The sequence below is a fragment of the Mizuhopecten yessoensis genome, unplaced genomic scaffold (genome assembly GCF_002113885.1).
Source record: "Mizuhopecten yessoensis strain PY_sf001 unplaced genomic scaffold, ASM211388v2 scaffold4403, whole genome shotgun sequence".
Lineage (NCBI taxonomy): Eukaryota > Metazoa > Mollusca > Bivalvia > Pectinida > Pectinidae > Mizuhopecten > Mizuhopecten yessoensis.
Genome location: NW_018405529.1, coordinates 72,274 through 94,877, shown reverse-complemented (window position 1 = coordinate 94,877; position 22,604 = coordinate 72,274). Strand labels below are relative to the sequence as shown.

The following is a 22,604-nucleotide window of genomic DNA, read 5'->3' as shown; positions in this document are numbered from 1 at the left end:
TCTGTCTGCATCGAACACGAGTGATTGATTATTATCTTATCTAGAGTGTTACGATTCTCTGTCTGCATCGAACACGAGTGATTGATTATTATCTTATCTAGAGTGTTACGATTCTCTGTCTGCATCGAACACGAGTGATTGATTATTATCTTATCTAGAGTGTTACGATTCTCTGTCTGCATCGAACACGAGTGATTGATTATTATCTTATCTAGAGTGTTACCATTCTCTGTCTGCATCGATTGATTATTTTTTTCTCATATTTTCCTACCAAAAGAAAAAGGTTTAATGGTGAGCTCAGTCACGGCATAGGGCCGCCATCAAGTGTGGATGATATGTGATACAAAATTGATAACACCACCTTGGTTACATAGCATAAAGTGATGACACCACCTTGGTTACATAGCATAAAGTGATGACACCACCTTGGTTACATAGCATAAAGTGATGACACCACCTTGGTAACATAGCATGAAGTGATGACACCACCTTGGTTACATAGCATAAAGTGATGACACCACCTTGGTTATATAGCATAAAGTGATGACACCACCTTGGTAACATAACATAAAGTGATGACACCACCTTGGTTACATAACATAAAGTGATGACACCACCTTGGTTACATAACATAAAGTGATGACACCACCTTGGTAACATAGCATAAAGTGATTACACCACCTTGGTTACATAACATAAAGCGAGGACACAATGGTGACATTTTAGGAACAATAGTGAGTGATAACTGCCTTTCCCTAGGTAGGTAAAGACTGGTTTATCTTTTCCACAGCAAAACCAGGAATGCATCTATGGAGTGAGGGATATATGATAGTCCTACATCATGATGGACTCATAACTGACACAACAAGAGCTTATCACTGATATTCTTAATTGATCAGATCATAGCAATTAAGATTAAGTTTTTGTAGCATTGCAAAACCTGTGGAATAACATTCTTATAAAACTTTTCTAAGATCCTAGCTCAAACACATTTTGTGCAATATAATGAAACACATGTACATAAGCCTGGTGATCCCTTAGGATTACAACCAACCTGTGATTCCGGGGATACAAACACATGTATAGCCTGCAGCTGAGGCGTAGGAGAAGTTAGAATATCCTGGAAGGTCGTAGGATGGGTTGTATAATGTCTGATTAGATCGCTGAAGGCAGGTGCCATTGTAAAAACATGGACTGTTGAGACACTCATTGATGTCAATTTCACAGTTTTTACCGGTGTACCCATCATAGCAGGAACAGTTGTAATCCTGATTAAAAACAGATATTTTTACACAAATAAAATAACCACTGTAATCAGATAAAAAATTTAAAAACAGCATCCGCACAATAAAGAAAGACTGAAAAATGAATTGGAATGTGTCGTTGGTCTCAAAATTATTAGATCAAACATCCAAAAGCCATTATCAGGCTGATCAATGGACTCGCTCATCTAAAATAATAAAACAAATATTTATAAAGTGAATCTTGTTCTTTCCACCCAAAGTTTACACGTTTCTTGAATTTTCCATGTAACGTGAATCATATTTGATCTACCGAAGTTCACAAGTTTCCTAAATTAACTACCTTGATGCCATCTTCACAGGTGGAGCCATGCATGCAGGGGTTGGACGCACAGTCGTCAATATTGAGTTCACAGTTGGTGCCGTTAAATCCAGTATCATAGCAGTCACATTCGTACCTGTAAATAACAATACAAACCTCAAAATTATATCAGTTACTACAACATACAACCATACCTGTTAGTAACAGTACGAAATGTTACCTCATAATTATATCAGTTACTACAACAGACACTCATACCTGTTAATAACAGTACGAAATGTTACCTCAAAATTATATCAGTTACTACAACATACAACCATACCTGTTAGTAACAGTACGAAATGTTACCTCATAATTATATCAGTTACTACAACATACACCCCAACCTGTTAATAACAGTACGAAATGTTACCTCTTAATTATACCAGTTACTACAACATACACCCATACCTGATAGTAACAGTTCGAAATGTTACCTCATAATTATTTCAGTTACTACAACATACACCCCAACCTGATAATACCAGTACGAAATGTTACCTCTTAATTATATCAGTTACTACAACATGCACTCATACCTGTTAATAACAGTACTAAATGTTACCTCATAATTATATAAGTTACTACAACATACACTCATACCTGTTAATAACAGTACGAAATGTTACCTCTTAATTATATCAGTTACTACAACATACACTCATACCTGTTTGTAACAGTACGAAATGTTACCTCAAAATTATATCAGTTACTACAACAGACAATCATACCTGTTAATAACAGTACGAAATCTTACCTCAAAATTATATCAGTTACTACAACAGACACTCATACCTGTTAATAACAGTACGAAATCTTACCTCAAAATTATATCAGTTACTACAACAGACAATCATACCTGTTAATAACAGTACGAAATGTTACCTCATAATTATATCAGTTACTACAACATACACTCATACCTGTTAGTAAAAGTACGAAATGTTACCTCAAAATTATATCCGTTACTACAACATTCCTCAGACATGCTGAATATAAAATTCAGATACCTAATCATCTGTTTATTATATACATGTGCATCTGGATCAGAAGAAACCAATTGAAAATAACAATCTACAGAATTATCAGCACGTGACTCAATACTTGTGTTGAGGTCTATCTTTTAGCTTTAACAATCCAAACTAATTTTATCACAGAAAGCACACAGTCAGCTATCTGTTAAAGTAGAAATCTGATTAAACATCATTTCATATTTTATCAAATCTAATATAAATTACCAATACTATTGAATATAAAAAATAACTTAATATTCAATGGACTGTCTTTGATAATGAATTTCTAGAAAGACAGGTATATTTAGTATTTTCCCCATGACGACATCTGCACACTAGATGAGCTTAACCAGTAAATAAATCTGAGACAAGAAAGAATCAATTTGTTGGTCAAACTTGTTTCTTGTTATGTCAACAGCTATAATTGTCTCAGCAACAAAATATAAAATTCCATTAAGACTTCATTTTAACAATTATTGAAATGTTTAACATATTTGACCCCAGTGACTTTGAAAGTAGGTCAAGGCTATATATATGAAGAAGTTTATATCACTTTATCCATGGTACCTACTTGCAAATTATAACAAGCCTGGACCTTATGAAAGTGAAGAACAAGACTTTTAAAGCTGTTCTCACATTATAGCCAATGAGTTGTCATTAAACTCTTGACCAGCACTCAAAGTCGACTTTTGACCGGCACACAATATCATTTGAAATATTTGCACTGTTGGTCTAGATTGCATGCATGCCCATTAGTATTAAGGCTCTAGACCTTATATGCTGTCTGCAGTTCTAAACATTTGAACTGTGTGACCTTTAAAGAGGGTCAAAATCATTTTTATAAATGTACCTTCTGCAATATATCACGACCCTTGGCATTAGAAAGGTCAAATCAGACCCCTGTGACTATGACTGAGGGTCAAGGTCTTTTATATAAGTAAAATTTATATTAATCCATCTGTGGCAAATATTGAACAAATATCATGATTCAAAAAGAAATATAAAAATCAAGAACATTGCATATTGGAGCATTGTATGCGACAATATTGGTAAAATAAATGTACTTTGGGAAGGGAAATACATGTCACTAGCAACTCTAAGGATGCTATGTTTTAATTTTAGGACTAGATTGCAAATTGTTCTTTTTCAACTTGGGTATCAACAATTGTAAAATCAAATTGCAATTCATTTCATTGTTTTTTTATAAGTTATATATATGAAATGTCATACTTAAAACCCTACTGATGCATTCTTGTAACACAATGTATCAAAATATTGAAATATAGCCATAAAAATAAACACATAGTTATTGCTAAGGGAAGTTGAATTAGTTCTTGTATGTTTTGAAAATACTTTACCACACAAGCCAAAAGAATAAGACAGGGCATTTTTTCTATTTGTTTACAGAATTTGATCTGTTTGCTCATATCTAAAATAATGTCATCAGGATAAATGTTAGAAAGAGACAGGACTGTCAGGAAAGAACACAGCATCCCCATTGTATGCTACATTGTACATGTTCATATGATTCCAATCACACACCAAACGCCAAATTTGCTCAAAAACTGTGGCACTAGTTGCAGTCAAAAGGTTCAAATGTGCTGGCGGAATAACAACGGGCCATGACAGATGTAAAATTATAATGCAGCATCACCATTTTACCATACACACATCTACATAATGCACACCTCATGATCATTTAACTCAAAAGTGCTCTGCTTTTGGTGAGCATATTAAAAAGCTGAGGGACATCAGATGCCAAACCATGCCATAAGCTCACAGGCAAGTTGTTTAAGGTGAGCCATTTATAGTTATTTGCAAGTGTTTTTATTTTATGTGACCTAGAACTTGGACAAACATAAACTCATTTTCATAAGCAAGCATTTTAGGGAAATGACTTAAAAATTATATTTATAGTATCAGTAACCTGTACCTAGAGTGAGCTCTCTGAAACATATCTGAGATATGTAAGACTTGACACTTGCACCAAGTTCAAGAGGAGAAATGAGCATTACCTTAATTGTAGTGGAGGCATATTAAACGTGTCTCCCATTTACCCCTTAGCTAGAGAAGTAATATTAGTTTTAGAGGAAATGGAGAAAAGAGCCAAGAAGTACCCTGGACTGGTGAATATTTACATACAGGTGAGTGTGATTTTGTCATAACTAGTATAAATGTAAAACATTCATAATTTGATTTGAAAAAACTGAAAGTGACCATTCATTTGATAGTATGTACATACAGCACAATAAAAAGGTTCTTTGGCACTAAACACATCATACCTGCAGCAAATAGCTTACAAATCCATAACTAATGGCGAGCAATGGTTGGACTGGTTTGTTTCCCGGTATAAGTGGGATGTCATTGCATGAGTTGTGTCTCAGAATAGGTATAAAGTTACTACAGAACTGTTATAAAGGTGAGGCCTCAAAGGGCAAGAGGGGTATCATAGGTATAAAGTTATTACAGAACTGTTAAAAAGGTGACAAGGGCAAGAGGGGTATCATAGGTATAAAGTTACTACAGAACTGTTATAAAGGTGAGGCCTCAAAGGGCAGGGGGGGTATCATAGGTATAAAGTTATAACAGAACTGTTATAAAGGTGACAAGGGCAAGAGGGGTATCATAGGTATAAAGTTATTACAGAACTGTTATAAAGGGAGGCCTCAAAGGGCAGGGGGGGTATCATAGGGATAAAGTTATAACAGAACTGTTATAAAGGTGACAAGGGCAAGAGGGGTATCATAGGTATAAATTTATTACAGAACTGTTATAAAGGTAGACCTCAAAGGGCAGGGGGGGTATCATAGGTATAAAGTTATGACAGAACTGTTATAAAGGTGAGGCCTCAAAGGGCAAGAGGGGTATCATAGGTATAAAGTTACTATAGAACTGTTATATAGGTGAGGCCTCCAAGGGCAAGAGGGGTATCATAGGTATAAAGTTATTACAGAACTGTTATAAAGGTAGGCCTCAAAGGGCAGGGGGGGTATCATAGGTATAAAGTTATTACAGAACTGTTATAAAGGTAGACCTCAAAGGGCAGGGGGGGTATCATAGGTATAAAGTTATTACAGACCTGTTATAAAGGTAGGCCTCAAAGGGCAGGGGGTGTATCATAGGCAAAGGGGGGTTTCACAGCAGGCCGGGATATGTGGGGTGTCATAGGACATGTGGGGGGATCATAGGACATGTGGGGTGTCATAGGACATATGGGGTGTCATAGGTATAAAGTTACTACAGAACTGTTATATAGGTGAGGCCTCCAAGGGCAAGAGGGGTATCATAGGTATAAATTTATTACAGAACTGTTATAAAGGTAGGCCTCAAAGGGCAAGGGGGGTATCATAGGCAAAGGGGGGTTTCACAGCAGGCCGGGATATGTGGGGTGTCATAGGACATGTGGGGGTGTCACAGGACATGTGGGGGGTCATAGGACATGTGGGGGTGTCACAGGACATGTGGGGTGTCATAGGACATGTGAGGTGTCATAGGACATGTGGGGGTATCATAGGACATGTGGGTTGTCATAGGACATGTGGGGTGTCATAGGACATGTGGGGGTATCATAGGACATGTGGGGTGTCATAGGACATGTGGGGGTTCATAGGACATGTGGGGGTGTCACAGGACATGTGGGGTGTCATAGGACATGTGAGGTGTCATAGGACATGTGGGGGTATCATAGGACATGTGGGTTGTCATAGGACATGTGGGGTGTCATAGGACATGTGGGGGTATCATAGGACATGTGGGGTGTCATAGGACATGTGGGGGGTCATAGGACATGTGGGGGTGTCACAGGACATGTGGGGTGTCATAGGACATGTGAGGTGTCATAGGACATGTGGGGGTATCATAGGACATGTGGGTTGTCATAGGACATGTGGGGTGTCATAGGACATGTGGGGGTATCATAGGACATGTGGGGTGTCATAGGACATGTGGGGGTTCATAGGACATGTGGGGGTATCATAGGACATGTGGGTGTCATAGGACATGTGGGGTGTCATAGGACATGTGGGGTGTCATAGGTATAAAGTTACTACAGAACTGTTATAAAGGTAGGCCTCTAAGGACAAGAGGGGTATCATAGGTATAAAGTTACTACAGAACTGTTATAAAGGTAGGCCTCAAAGGGCAAGGGGGGTATCATAGGCAAAGGGGGGTTTCACAGCAGGCCGGGACATGTGGGGTGTCATAGGACATGTGGGGTGTCATAGAACATGTGGGGCTTCACAGGACATTTGGGGTGTCATAGGACATGTGGGGGGGGGGGCTATCATAGGACATGTGGGGTGTCATAGGACATGTGGGGTGTCATAGGACATGTGGGGTTTCATAGGACATGTGGGGTGTCATAGGACATGTGGGGTACATAGGACATGTGGGGGTGTCACAGGACATGTGGGGTGTCATAGGACATGTGAGGTGTCATAGGACATGTGGGGGTATCATAGAACATGTGGGGTGTCATAGTGTGGGGTGTCATAGGACATGTGGGGTTTCACAGGACATGTAGGGTGTCATAGGACATGTGGGGTGTAAAAGGACATGTGGGGTCATAGGACATGTGGGGTGGGTGGGGGGGTCATAGGACATGTGGGGTTTCATAGGACAAGTGGGGTTTCACAGGACATGTGGGGTTTCACAGGACATGTGGGATGTGTGGGGTGTCATAGGACATGTGGGGTGTCATAGGACATGTGGGGCTTCGTACACTGAACAAGGTCTCAGATACAACTAATGTGGAATACTAATTCCAAACACAAAAAGACTTACTCATGTGATCATAGGACAAGTATAATTTCAAAGGACAGGTGGTATGGTACAGGAAAAGTGGGATAGTATAGGACAGGTCAGGGTTTGCTAGGACAGGTAGGGTTTCCTAGGACAGGTCAGGGTTTCCTAAGACAGGTAGGGTTTCCTAGGTCACAGGTCAGGTTTTTCTAGGACAGGTCAGGGTTTCCTAGGTCACAGGTAGTATGCTGAAGTTTCCAGTATACTTGCAACAATACACTAGAATAAGAACCGGAAACATCACCTTGTAAGTGTTCCAGGTTGACTGGTTTATATACTCAACAATATTAGATAATCCTGACTGGAAAAGTACTTCTATGAAACTCAGCAAACTCAATGGCACTACGTCAGACAAGTGCAAGTAAACAGCAGCGTTTCCCTGGATCCTCAACTAAGCATACCACACATCACACAGGTGTCACCTTACCTACACTATTTTGACAAACATCAATAAGATTACTAATATAGAAATTCCTGTATTCACAACAATGATTGACTAAAAATTTGAAGATTGAAAATTTTCATTTTATACTCGAATATGTATATTTAATTGGTAAAAATGTGTTGGTTTTTTTGTTGTTTTTTAATCAGTTAATTTTTATAACTCAAGATGCTTTTTTCCATTATATGATACATGCAAAATAAAATTACAAAAACAGAAAGACAAGCATTCTTCCACAAAATAAAAAACAAAATTCAAAAGAAAGAAATTGCAACCAAAATTATAATGAAATAAAAAGAAATCATGCAGGTTTGAAGGCAGTGTCACAATACCAAGAAGCAAAGGCCTACCCTATATAACTAAGGTTTGCTCTGTGTCGCTGATATATCTCGAGGCTACAGTGGGAGAAAAACAAGTATGTAAGCAGACAAAAAAAGTGATATAAAACAAATGACGTAATAAAGATTGGAAATAAGATAAAATATTCCAACGTGATTGCAGTAAATTATTCTAATCAACATAAAGTATAAAACTATATACCAAAGTTGTGGATGTTACATGACAACTTCCAGGTAAACATGAAATTAATATACCCAACTTCATATACAATAAACCAAGCTACCAGGAAACCAATCAAACAGCTTTTAGATAAATGAAGTATATGTGATATAAGAATTTACAATAAAAATACCACAGGGGCTGCTGTGATCATTTAATTTTCATCAAGGGGACATGGATATTATCAAGAGGTCACCACAGGTGTCCTGGAGATTTTATCAAAGGCAGGAGAAAATTGTTTCAAATGACAAACCCTGAAAACACTACAATCCAAGGTTTATGGTCTTTATTTATATAGCTTTCTGATTTCTAAAAGTTGACTTGATCGCATTCCACACCTTTCAACCAACTTGTGAGGAGATCTCCAGATCCGCTGTCACCAACAAATGTAAACAAGTACAAGTTTTGAACAGAGTAATATTATAAGACTCTTTCATGCTCAGGGGTGTAGGATATAGGGAAATTCTACCCGAGGTGTTTTTAAATTTGGTAAAACCCAAAGCTTTGCCGAGGGTTTTGCCAAATTTGAAAAAAACCTCGGGTAGAATTTCCCTATATCCCGAGGGTGAAATTTCCCTATCCTACAACCTTGGGCATTAAAGAGTATTTTTCTCTCATTCCAACCACTAGAATAAGCTTAGAAATCATGAAAATGCATTTGGACTAGCCACCATTTTGAAAATATCAATTCCCCCCCTGAGCTTTTAAAACGAAAACGAATCAGCCAGCCAGATTTAGCATATCCTAGCTATTTTGGCAAACAGAATTTTCGCAGGAAAACTTATCACATCTTTCTTATGTGTAAAGTAAATATATCGTAAAAGGTTTTTAATTTCATCACGTCATCTTTTCCGCATTGCAGCATCGGAGAGTTCAAAATTTGTGACGTCACGTCATTGTCGAGCCATTGTGATGTCACGTCACGTGAAATGGGGTGTAAGATATAAATTTCCTACACCCTATTCTTACCCTGGACAGCTCTATCTTACACACATGGAAATGAGAGAAAATTTTCTGTCACACTAGTGGCAAGTTTTATTTATCACTTATTACTTCCCTTTGCAAAGCACTTTTAACTGAATAGTGGAGATCTACCTCAGCAAACTGATGTCAGTTGACATGCAGATATCCTAATTTGACCAAAAAAAAAAAAAAGTAAATCTATTCACAATTCTTTCTCAACTTCTCAAGTATCCCCATACTTTCAATTTACAATAATGAATCAATCATACAGTTGGTAGGTGGTATAAAGTAGTTAGATAATAGATACAGGTATAGCTTTATTAGTACTTGTAGATATTGGGTTACTGCTGGCAGGTTTTCAACTTCTGATCCAGTAGTGCAATAATAATAAAGACTTCAGGATAGTTGAAAAATTAAATATGTAAAATCAAATACAACTATTAGACTTAACAACATATATAAAGGAAAAAAATATTTGATAAAATAATTTCACAGGAAGGATGCAGATATTTGCCATGCAGTGTGTTTTGATTTTCTTGCATTCTTGTTTGCTGTTCTTTAACCGTGAGAGATTATACTTTAGATTAGTCAGAGATAATACTTTAGATTAGTGAGTGATAATACTTTAGATAAGTGAGAGATAATCCTTTAGATTAGTGAGAGATAATACTTTAAATTAGTGAGAGATAATACTTTAGATTAGTGAGAGATAATACTTTAGATTAATTCATATTTCCTGCCCACTTAATTTCACGAACAGACAATTCCATAAGCACCTTAATTCTCATTTCACCCAGCATGTACATCTTCCATTATGCATGAATGATGTTTTGCCTGGAATTTAAAATCAATGCTAAACATGAAATTTAAATATTACGTAAAATACAATTAATCTAAAGCATTCACTGTTTATTTAAAATTCAATAGCTACAATTGTATCACGTTTACTGTGAACTGTTAGCTATTGACTATGAAAATTCCTGTGCACTTGAGTTAATAGTAAGCTGTGAGAATTCGTACCCACCTAAAATATGAATATTGCTTTACAACGTGAACTACATGCGTTGTGTAACTTACATGTTGATGGAATGGTTACAGCGTCCTCCATGCTGACACGGCGATGATTCACACTCATCTATGTCTACTTCACAGTTGGGCCCAGTGATTCCTGGGATACATGTACAATTGTAGCCGGCCACCTTATCATGACATGTACCCCCATATTGACATGGGCTGGATTCACACTCGTTGATATCAGTTTCACAGCGTGAATCTTAAATATAATTATATTTTTAGTTATATTTTCCATGGAAACTTAAGTTGTCAACAACACCTCGGAGGTTCAGGGTATACAATTGTCAGTGAACCAATTAGCATTTTGATATAACCTACATAATTTGAATCATAAAACTGGAAATAAATATTTATGATTTATCTACAACATATTCAAGTAAGCAAACCAGGCAAACCAACTTGGAAAAGGCCTAGAGGTTCCACTGTCATATGTTGACTAAAGGCCTAGAGGTTCCACTGTCATATGTTGACTAAAGGCCTAGAGATTCCAGCTGTCAGGTGATGACTAAAGGCCTAGAGGTTTCAGCTGTCAGATGATGACTAAAGGCCTACACTACAGGTTCCACTGTCAGATGATGACTAAATGCCTACACTACAGGCTCCACTGTCAGATGTTGACTAAATGCCTACACTACAGGTTCCTCTGTCAGATGATGACTAAAGGCCTACACTACAGGTTCCACTGTCAGATGATGACTAAAGGCCTACACTACAGGTTCCACTGTCAGATGATGACTAAAGGCCTACACTACAGGTTCCTCTGTCAGATGTTGACTAAATGCCTACAGGTTCCACTGTCAGATGTTGACTAAATGCCTACAGGTTCCACTGTCAGATGATGACTAAAGGCCTACACTACAGGTTCCTCTGTCAGATGATGACTAAAGGCCTTCACTACAGGTTCCTCTGTCAGATGTTGACTAAATGCCTACACTACAGGTTCCTCTGTCAGATGATGACTAAATGCCTACAGATTCCACTGTCAGATGTTGACTATGTTGTAACAGTGGTGTTATTTGATTGACATACGGCGTAGCATGTGAAATGAATACAGACCCAATCTTTAAAAATATTCCATGAAAATAAAAATCCTAAATTAAAGTTGTTTCATTGAAGAGCATTGCAGGAATTTAGAAAAAAATCTTCTGTTAACCCTTTCACCCCTATGTAACTTTAGTAGACTTTACCGTGCATTGATCTGGATGAATCCATTATGGTCTACAGTGGTGAAAGGGTTAAGGAAAACTTTCTTAAATTCAATTTATGCCTTTTTATGGAAAATATCAAAATGAACACTCGTTTTGAATTCTGAAGACCACTTTTGAAGAACGTGGCAGTCCCTTGAATGCAGGTGCCATTTATCCTATTAACCTACCTGTATAGTCTGTGACACAGTTACAGGTAAAGGAAGCAGTACCTTGAGATAGATGTCCCTATGTCCTGAGTGTTCTAATTAACCTACCTGTATATCCTTTAGTACAGTTACAGGTAAAGTAAGTAGTACCTTGAGATAGATGTCCCTATGTCCTGAGTGTTCTAATTAACCTACCTGTATCGCCTGTGACACAGTTACAGGTAAAGTAAGTAGTACCTTGAGATAGATGTCCCTATGTCCTGAGTGTTCTAATTAACCTACCTGGATAGCCTAGCTGTGACACCATTACTGCTGAAGGAGGTAGTACCTGGAGATATATGTCACTATGTCCTAAGTTTTCTAAATAACTTACCTGTATATCCTTTAGTACAGTTACAGGTAAAGTAAGTAGTACCCTGAGATAAATATCACTATGTCCTGAGTGTTTAATTAACCTACCTGTATAGCCTGTGACACAGTTACAGGTAAAGTAAGTATTACCTAGAGATAGATGTCCCTATGTCCTGAGTGTTCTAATTACCCTACCTGTATAGCCTGTGACACAGTTACAGGCAAAGTAAGTAGTACCTAGCGATAGATGTCCCTATGTCCTGAGTGTTCTAATTAACCTACCTGTATCGCCTGTGACACAGTTACAGGTAAAGTAAGCAGTGCCTTGAGATAGATGTCACTTTGTCCTGAGTGTTCTAATTAACCTACCTGTATAGCCTAGCTGTGACACCGTTACTGCTGAAGGAGGTAGTACCTGGAGATATATGTCACTATGTTCTAAGTTTTCTATATAACTTACCTGTATATCCTTTAGTACAGTTACAGGTAAAGGAAGTCCTTCCAGGTATACAGATGCCACCAAATTTACACGCAGGTGGATCACTTTTTACTATTTCCGATGTTTCACAATAGGAGGTTGACAAGTCACAGTTCTGACCTAGTAATACACGATAACACCATATCAATCATTTAATTCAACTCATTCTTTCCATCACATAACAGTTCAACTTTAGCACATCTGAATATCTGTTAACCCTAAGTTCATATGAATAGTTATGGCATCATCTTAAGGTAAAGGGTATCAATACATCAGTTATAATCAGGAAGTAGAGCTCTAGATTTTTGAACTCAGAGTAATCTCCCTTATATAAAGAAGATAAAGCAACTAAAAATAGTTTTTTTCTCATTTAGAGTAATGTCTCCAGTCATATTTATATATGTATATATATATATCTGTGTTTGAAGCAATACAAAACATATTTGTCAGGTCAAGTTGTGTTTCTTTCAATCTTCAAGTTTTATTTTCATAAAATTTGCCGTCCATATTTATGATATGTATTTGGTGTTGTTCATCTATATTTCCTGGATGGAATCGTTGGTCCAGTGTAGATTTGACAGTCTTAATGTCTCGAGTTAGACATACTATTTTACAGGGTTTTTTTCTTTTCTGTTTTTAAACATTAAATTTAGTACGACTATAATTCTGTAAAATCTTTCAATTACCCAATTAATTTCAGTTTTGTTAAAAAAACAAAACAAATGCTGCATTTTGGTGCCTCCTCTTAGTATATCTGGAGATCCTTCTAAACAAATGAACAATTATTGGACACTAAATATATCTGGATTCCGAAATGATCCTACATTTAGATTTATATCCCTACTTGTAGTGTAATACCTGTCCTAGTTACACCCTGTTCAAAATAAAGTTATTATATATGAAAAGGAGTGTTTTGTTTTTAATTATCCTCTGTTCCCTAGTGATTGTGGTGTACCTGTCCTGTAGACGCCATCTGCATCACGACCACATCTACACAGGTATCCTGGTAGTCCGTCTTCCTCCTCGCAAGCTCCGTCACTCAGACACACCCCCGGGTTGTAGTCACACTCGTTTATACTGTATTCACAATTTGTACCATTGTACCCAGTGATGAACTCCAGTTTCTCACCATTTCCATACCGAGTGAGATTGAGGAACACTGTGGGACATTGACAGAAATAGGATCCAATCTTGTCCACACAGGTGGCGCCGTTCTGACAGGGGTCTGGGTCACACTCATTGATTTCAGTGGAGCAGTTTTCCCCTGTATAGCCTATTATAAAAAGAATTGGGGGATAAGTTCAAACTGAACAACTTTCAGCAATTATTCTTATTTTTTTAAAGTTTTATAAGAAATGAAAAATAAAAAAATTAGAGGACCAAGAGCCAATCAAATTAACTGTTTGGAAAAATACAAATTTGAAAACAAAACCTAAATTCCCAAATTAGTAATGCTAATAAATGTACCCCAAATACTATATTCTCATTAATCATGAGTTTTTTTATTTAAATTTTAAAGGTAATACTAGGATTGTTTGGTAGTGGTTTGGGATTATTTTTCAAAATGTATTTATTTAAGTTACCTTCCCAGGGCACTGGCATGCGTCTACATTATGAACTGGTGTGTGATAAGAGCAGAAAGGTAAAAGGGATATGGAGACCTCCAACCATAGACTCATTGAATATCAAACACAGGGGGCAATCAGGAACTCACACCAGGGTCAAATTTCATTACTTATGTTAAGGGGGGGAAAGACAAAAATAAAAATAGTCTGTTATTTCATCACTTTATTTTTTTTAAATATGGGATTTAACTGAAATCATTAATTAATTTAGGTTTAAAAGAATGGATAAGGTTGAGTGTTGATAATGCAAAATCTCCCAAACCTGGCTCAAATCATCTAAGAGGAAGGGAATCTATGAGGATAGGACAGGTCATGCTAAAGTGTTGCACAAGGTCTGAGGGAAAACCACACCAGGAACTTCAGTTAATACCCATCAGATCCGAGACATAATCTAGACATATTGATACAGCAATAGGGGATCTAAAAACAGAGTAGAGAGTTAATGGACAATGTCTTGTTTTGACCAGGAATAACCTATAACCTGGACCTCATGCAATACACGAAAAAACTTCCACCCATGCAAGATATCATGTACAATAATGTACCATAACCACAGACAACCATGTACCATGACCACAGACAACCACGTACCATGACCACAGACAACCATGTACCATGACCACAGACACATGTACATGTACCATGACCACACACAACCATGTACTAAAACACACAACCCTGCTCAACCAATACTGCTGATTTCACATAACCTTTACAAATATATATAATTTTATCTGGTGCTCAATTTTAGGCTATGCTTCATAAAATTCCTAATTTTCAGTTCTTTTTGACTGTAAAAGTACCAGCATGCATATTACCACTATGTCTGAGGATATCAATTGAAACTTATTAATGTAACAAAATTACAACTTGTACACAGTCAGTGTAAATAATCAATACCAGTGTAATTACATATATGTACCTATGTATTGTGTTATATTATTGCTTATGAGTGACACTTATTACTGAATGTCCCATATATATTTACCATCATATGGCATTACACTATATAACCCTACCAAATGAATGCAATGGACCATTTGTTGACGTCATCATTATTATGACGTCATAATTGTTACGTTGGGTACCACTGACCTCCTGGGCGATGGCTGTTCTATTCATTGAACAAGTATACACGATACATCCATTATTTGAACTAAATGCTGAATAATAATAAGTGTAATTGAATTTTATTTGAGATGAACCGATTCCAAAAATGGTAAATACAAGTATTGAACTGCTTTCAGTTGGCATTCATAGGCAGTATGAATGCCTATGAATGCCAACTGAAAGCAGTTCAATGCTTAAGTATCCCCTTGATACACTAAACCTTAATACATAAAACTTCTTTTGTCTGGCTTTACTTCTTAAAATTATCTACACTCTAGTGGTTACTGATTATCTACACTCTAGTGGTTATTAATTATCTACACTCTAGTGGTTACTAATTATCCACACTCTGGTGGTTACTAATTATCTACACTCTGGTGGTTACTAATTATCTACACTCTAGTGGTTACTAATTATCTACACTCAAGTGGTTACTAATTATTTACACTCTAGTGGTTTCTAATTATCTACACTCTAGTGGTTACTAATTATCTACACTCTAGTGGTTACTAATTATCTACACTCTAGTGGTTACTAATTATCTAGACAATATTCAATATCTCTCGGAAATATTAACCGACATATATCACAACAGTTTATTTCTACTTTATACATTGTTTTATATATCGATTCCCTATACAGCGTGCGAGTAATCTTCTGTGAGTTGTACAACGACATTAAAAATACTGGTTTAGTACACAACTTGACGAACAAAGAGCATAAAAACAGGGCTAACAAACCGGTGGGACATGCGCAGGTGTATCTGTTAATATGATCAAAGCAGACTTTGGGACTCTGACATGTATTGGAAGCACAATCATCGATGTCCGTCGAACAGTTCTTGCCATTATATCCTGGTACACATGCACAGTTGTAATTTTGGGTGGAGAGCGTGGCGTTGCATGTGGCTCCATTCTTGCATGGCGCAAACGAACATGCATCATATTTAAGATTACACGTCTTACCCATATGGGTCGAGGGACAGTCACACGTGTAACCGTTCACCTTGTCACGACATGTTCCCCCATTCTGACAGGGGTCTGGTGTACAGTCATCGATGTTTACCCTACAGTTAGCACCTGTCAAATAACCAAACATGTTTACGTTATTGAACCTTTACACAACTAGAATAAAGACACAGTACAGAAAGCTAGATGATCTGTCGCTAAGTTTACTAAGATTACAAATATTTTTCAAAAGAAAAGAAAAGAAAAATCTATATACACTGAATACCAAACTGGGTTGTTGTCATGCATAATTCTGGTTTACATATAATTGTATATAGAGTAAAAAGTCAATTTAGTGGAAATGTGAACAATAAATTCACGCAGGAATCTTTTTTTTTCTTTTTTTTTCTTTTTTCTTATGATTCTGAGGTTAAATCCCTTTATTTACTGTTTTTTAGACAACTTGATTGCAATATTACCTGAGTACCCTGCCACACAGGTACAGTTGTAGAAGTTGAGGTAGTCATGACAACTGCCACCATTTTGACATGGCTGTGATGCACATTCGTCAATCTCTGTCTCACAATGGCTGCCATTCCAGCCTGCCACACAATCACACTCATACCTGTTCACCTGAAATACATATTATTATACAACATGATAACAAAGGTGAAAGAGCTGCCTGCTTACACAAAAAGTGCAGGCTAAGCTCAAAGTGTTGTTACTTTATCGAGTGATGTGATATGTATCATTACTGCTCAATCAAATCATAATGCTGTTCCTATTTTACCAAACACTGTGCTAAGGATTCATATCCCACTGCTCTCTGTTTTTTTCGGATATACAGTAACCTCCCCTAAAGTTTGTTTTGGAGATAACTGTAGCACAGTTGGGATAGATGACTTCTATTGACCAGGTAGCACAGTCAGAGCGACAGTATAACAACCTGAGGTCCAGGGTTCGAATCATGGTCCGGCCTCATTGATTTTATTACACTCAGAACATTATTGCTGATTTCATCTCAATCATTTTTTTATAAACTTCTGCAAGTTTGGTTTTTCTTTTTTTAAACGATTTATAAAAGCTATAGTCATGCCTGAAAGACATTTTCTCATGCATAATTATATATTTTTGCAGTGGTATGAGATCCTTAACAGTGAAACCATTGTTAAAGCCTTTAGCTAGCTTTAAATACTCCTCCACACAACGCATGCATGGACACAATACCATCCTTAATTTGTTCAAAAGTTTGAGAATGATACTAACAACACAGCAAAGCAATAAGCCTTTTTTGTATTAACCTCACAGATTACTGGAGGGGAAGGATGAACAACCAAGTATCCAGAACATGTAATGGATGATAGAGAACTAGCTGTTACATGACATTTGCAGAAAATGTATCGTTACTTCTTAAAAATGGTGTAATGGCTTACCAAGTGTCACCACGGAACATCTTTTGGGAGAATATTGGGTCTAGAGGCAGGCAAATGTTTGCAAAAATAATCAGACAAATATCAGAAGTCAGCAATCCAAATCAGACAATATAAAATATCAGCCATCAGAATCAGACAAATATTAGATATCAGCCATTAGTTTGAAACAAATATCAAACATCAGCCATCAGTATAAAACAAATATTAGATATCAGCCATCAGAATCAGACAAATATTAGATATCACCCATTAGTATTAGATATCAGCCATCATTATCAGACAGACACCATGACAATGCCCAAGTTAAGGTGGGCACAGAGTTTTGTCTGTGAGAAAAGTGTTGATGAATCGTTTACCTCGTTCCTACAGGTGGCGCCATTCTGGCAGGGCTGACCACTGGTTTGACACTCGTCAATGTCGGTACTACACGTTTGGTCTGTGTACCCAGGTACACAAGTACAGGTGTAGCTGTTCACACCGTCCTCACAGCTGAAACAAAAAGCTGAGGTATGACTCCTTAGATTTTATATGACATAATCAATTATTACAGTAACAATAATTATTACATCATTTTCTTAAACTGTAAGATTTTGTAAAATATTTCAAATCTACGACAATTTTTCCATAATTTTTATTTTGTATTTGTTGATCCACTTAACCCTTTCACCCCTATGCAACTTTAGTAGACTCTTCCATGCATTTATCTGGATGAGTCCATTATTGTCTACAGTGGTGAAAGGGTTAATTTTCCATATTATATTGTCATAGCAAACAAAACCATTGTTTTGATGAAGTGTCACCAATGAGACATACCTTGCTCCATTCTTACACGGATCTGGTACACAGTCATCAATATTGAAGTCACATGACTTGTTTGTGAAGCCGGGTACACATGTACAGCTATAGTCATTTTCCAGGTTTGTACAGTTCGCACCGTTCTTACAGGGCTGTACAAGGCACTCATCAACATCCACACACGGTTCACCTGCAATCAAATCAAAATCTAATAATTATACCATGATTCAATTGTTATTTTCAAACCATAGCAACCAATCACATCTAAATCTAATGATCATTCATTAACTAATTGTTATTTGTTATTTGCAAACCATAGCAATCAATCAAACCTAACATTCAAATCAACCAATTGAATCAACCAATCACATCATTCAGATTTGAACTAGCAGATATCTACATAGCATTCTGGCCTGTAACTGGTGTAAATAGATTTTAATGATTCCAATTAGGAGCTTAACTATAAGTATCAGACAGCCAGTCAGTCAAACATTCCTTATAAAGACTATTATATGGTATGAGACATGTGTTTTCCATTCAAAATAAACCATAATAACAACGTTACTTACCAAAGTATCCTGCTTTACAAATACATTCATGGGAGTTGATTAGGTCACGGCAGACCGTGTTCTGTCCAGGACAGACAACGTCCTTACAGTCGTCGATGTTTGTTTGACAGTCAGTTCCAGTAAAGCCCAGGACACACTGGCATGTGTACGAGTTATCTCCGTCAATACAGGTCCCTCCATTCTTGCCCGGATTAGCGAGACAATCATCCAGAGACTGTTAACAGATACATACACTTCAGACAACAGATATACAGGGTGTATACACTTCAGACAACAGATATATACACTCCAGACAACAGATATATACACTCCAGACAGCAGATATATACACTCCAGACAACAGATATATATACACTCCAGACAACAGATATATACACTCCAGACAACTGATATATACACTCCAGACAACAGATATATGTATAAACTCCAGACAATATATATATATACACTCCAGACAACAGATATATACACTTTAGACAACAGATATATACACTCCAGACAACAGATATATACACTCCAGACAACAGATATATACACTCCAGACAACAGATATATATACTCCAGACAACAGATATATATACTCAAGACAACAGATATATATACTCCAGACAACAGATATATATACACTCCAGACAACAGATATATACACTCCAGACAGCAGATATATACACTCCAGACAACAGATATATATTCTCCAGACAACAGATATATACACTCCAGACAACTGATATATACACTCCAGACAACAGATATATGTATAAACTCCAGACAACAGATATATATACACTCCAGACAACCAATATATACACTCCAGACAACCGATATCTACATTCCAGACAACAGATATATACACTCCAGACAACAAACATATACACTCCAGACAACAGATATATACACTCCAGACAACTGATATATACACTCCAGACAACAGATATATGTATAAACTCCAGACAATATATATATATACACTCCAGACAACAGATATATACACTTTAGACAACAGATATATACACTCCAGACAACAGATATATATACACTCTAGGCAACAGACATATATACTCCAGACAACAGATATATACACTCCAGGCAACAGATATATACACTCCAGACAACAGATATATATACCCTCCAGACATAAAACATATACACTCCAGACAACAGATATATACACTCCAGGCAACAGACATATACACTCCAGACAACAGACATATACACTCCAGCCAACAGATATATGTATAAACTCCAGACAACAGATATATATACACTCCAGACCACAAACATATACACTCCAGACAACAGATATATATACACTCCAGACAACAAACATATACACTCCAGACAACAGATATATATACACTTCAGACAACAGATATGTACACTCCAGACAACAGATATATATACTTCAGACAACAGATATATATACTCCAGACAACAGATATATATTCTCCAGACAACAGATATATACACTCCAGACAACAAACATATACACTCCAGACAACAGATATATATACACTCCAGACCACAAACATATACACTCCAGACAACAGATATATACACTCCAGACAGCAGATATATATACTCCAGACAACAGATATATATTCTCCAGACAACAGATATATACACTCCAGACAGCAGATATATACACTCCAGATAACAGATATATATTCTCCAGACAACAGATATATACACTCCAGACAGCAGATATATATACTCCAGACAACAGATATATATTCTCCAGACAACAGATATATACACTCCAGACAACAAACATATACACTCCAGACAACAGATATATATACACTTCAGACAACAGATATATACACTCCAGACAACAGATATATATACACTCCAGGCAACAGACATATATACTCCAGACAACAGATATATACACTCCAGACAACAGACATATACACTCCAGACAACAGATATATATACACTCCAGACAACCAATATATACACTCCAGACAACCGATATATACATTCCAGACAACAGATATATACACTCCAGACAACAGATATATACACTCCAGACAACAGACATATACACTCCAGACAACAGATATATGTATAAACTCCAGACAACAGATATATACACTCCAGACAACAGATATATATTCTCCAGACAGCAGATATATAAACTCCAGACAACAGATATATATACACTCCAGACAACAGATACATACACTCCAGACAAGATATATACACTTCAGACAACACAAAGGACAAGTGCTGATTACAAAAACGAACAAGGTATAAAACTATTGGTGATGAGCATTCCTAACGGTATCTTGTTTGTATTTTGTTTTTGCTCCAATTTGACAATAGATCAGTAACTATTGCTTGTTCAGGTAGAACTATTTTGATTCTCACTCGGGGAAATACTGTGTGATGCTGACATCAAGGTTATTTTGATCATCATGGATACACACCAGTATCATTTGAGCTACGAAGGTTTGCAAATTATTCAGTCATTATATCCAGAAGACAAAAAATATTTTCCATAGCTACAAATTGACTTTTAGGAGCTTCCTCAAAAGATTACAATAGCATGATATAAAATACTTGATTATTAAGAATATCTTATGTATGCTTCAACCCCTACCTAAAATTGTCAAAAACAAGGTAACAAAAAACTTATGTCATGTTTGTGCCTGCAAATATTCTGAAAAGATTTCCCATTGGTGATTAAAGGAGCCAAAGAGCCTTTGCTATCGGCAACTGACTTCATTGTACATGGTTTGAACATGGTAAGAGTACTATACAAGAGGCCCATAGGGCCTGTATCGCTCACCTGGATATCTAAGCAATCATGGCAGAATATTCTCCAAATGAGGTCCAAGGGAATATGCCAGACCCTAAGGCCAATTCTTGTAGCATATATATCTGTATTCAATTTTTCATGCCCAGCAATTTTATTTATGGTTATGGGGTGGGGATCTCAACTGTTTTCAAGTTGTGACTCAGAAACTAGGTCCCTACGTTTGTGGCCAGACCCCAGGATCAATTCTAATATCATGACTGCATTTGTCTCTTTTTACCCAGCATTTGTATATATAGTTTTGAGGTAGGGATTTCAACCGNCATAACATGGTTTGAGTAAGATAAAATGGTTTGAGTAAGATATAACATGGTTAATGTACTATATAACATGGTTAGAGTACTATATAATATGGTTAGAGTACTATATAACATGGTTTGAGTACTATATAACATGGTTAGAGTACTATATAACATGGTTAAAGTACTATATAACATGGTTAGAGTTCTATATAACAAGGTTAGAGTACTATATAACATGGTTAGAGTACTATATAATATGGTTAGAGTACTATATAACATGGTTTGAGTACTACATAACATGGTCTGAGTAAGATAAAACATGGTTTGAGTAAGATATAACATGGTTTGAGTAAGATAAAACATGGTTTGAGTAAGATATAACATGGTTTGAGTAAGATATAACATGGTTTGAGTAAGATATAACATGGTT

The 22,604-nt window shown here is 36.7% G+C and overlaps 1 protein-coding gene across 4 annotated transcripts in view; it reads right to left on the bottom strand.

Moving 5' to 3' along the window:
* Positions 1-22,604, bottom strand: part of LOC110448957 (protein crumbs-like) — a 106,315-nt gene that overhangs the window by 34,543 nt on the left and 49,168 nt on the right. For 3 of the 4 annotated variants that reach the window (XM_021495476.1, XM_021495478.1, XM_021495480.1), the window contains 10 exons: positions 19,115-19,328; positions 18,564-18,735; positions 18,107-18,239; positions 16,797-16,950; positions 16,111-16,449; positions 13,591-13,908; positions 12,618-12,755; positions 10,456-10,651; positions 1,585-1,699; positions 1,055-1,268 (listed from right to left, as the gene is read on the bottom strand). In XM_021495476.1, coding sequence (XP_021351151.1) covers positions 1,055-1,268; positions 1,585-1,699; positions 10,456-10,651; positions 12,618-12,755; positions 13,591-13,908; positions 16,111-16,449; positions 16,797-16,950; positions 18,107-18,239; positions 18,564-18,735; positions 19,115-19,328 — 1,993 coding nt within the window. The remainder of the gene's footprint in view (positions 1-1,054; positions 1,269-1,584; positions 1,700-10,455; positions 10,652-12,617; positions 12,756-13,590; positions 13,909-16,110; positions 16,450-16,796; positions 16,951-18,106; positions 18,240-18,563; positions 18,736-19,114; positions 19,329-22,604) is intronic. The other variant, XM_021495477.1, reaches the window with a different exon arrangement.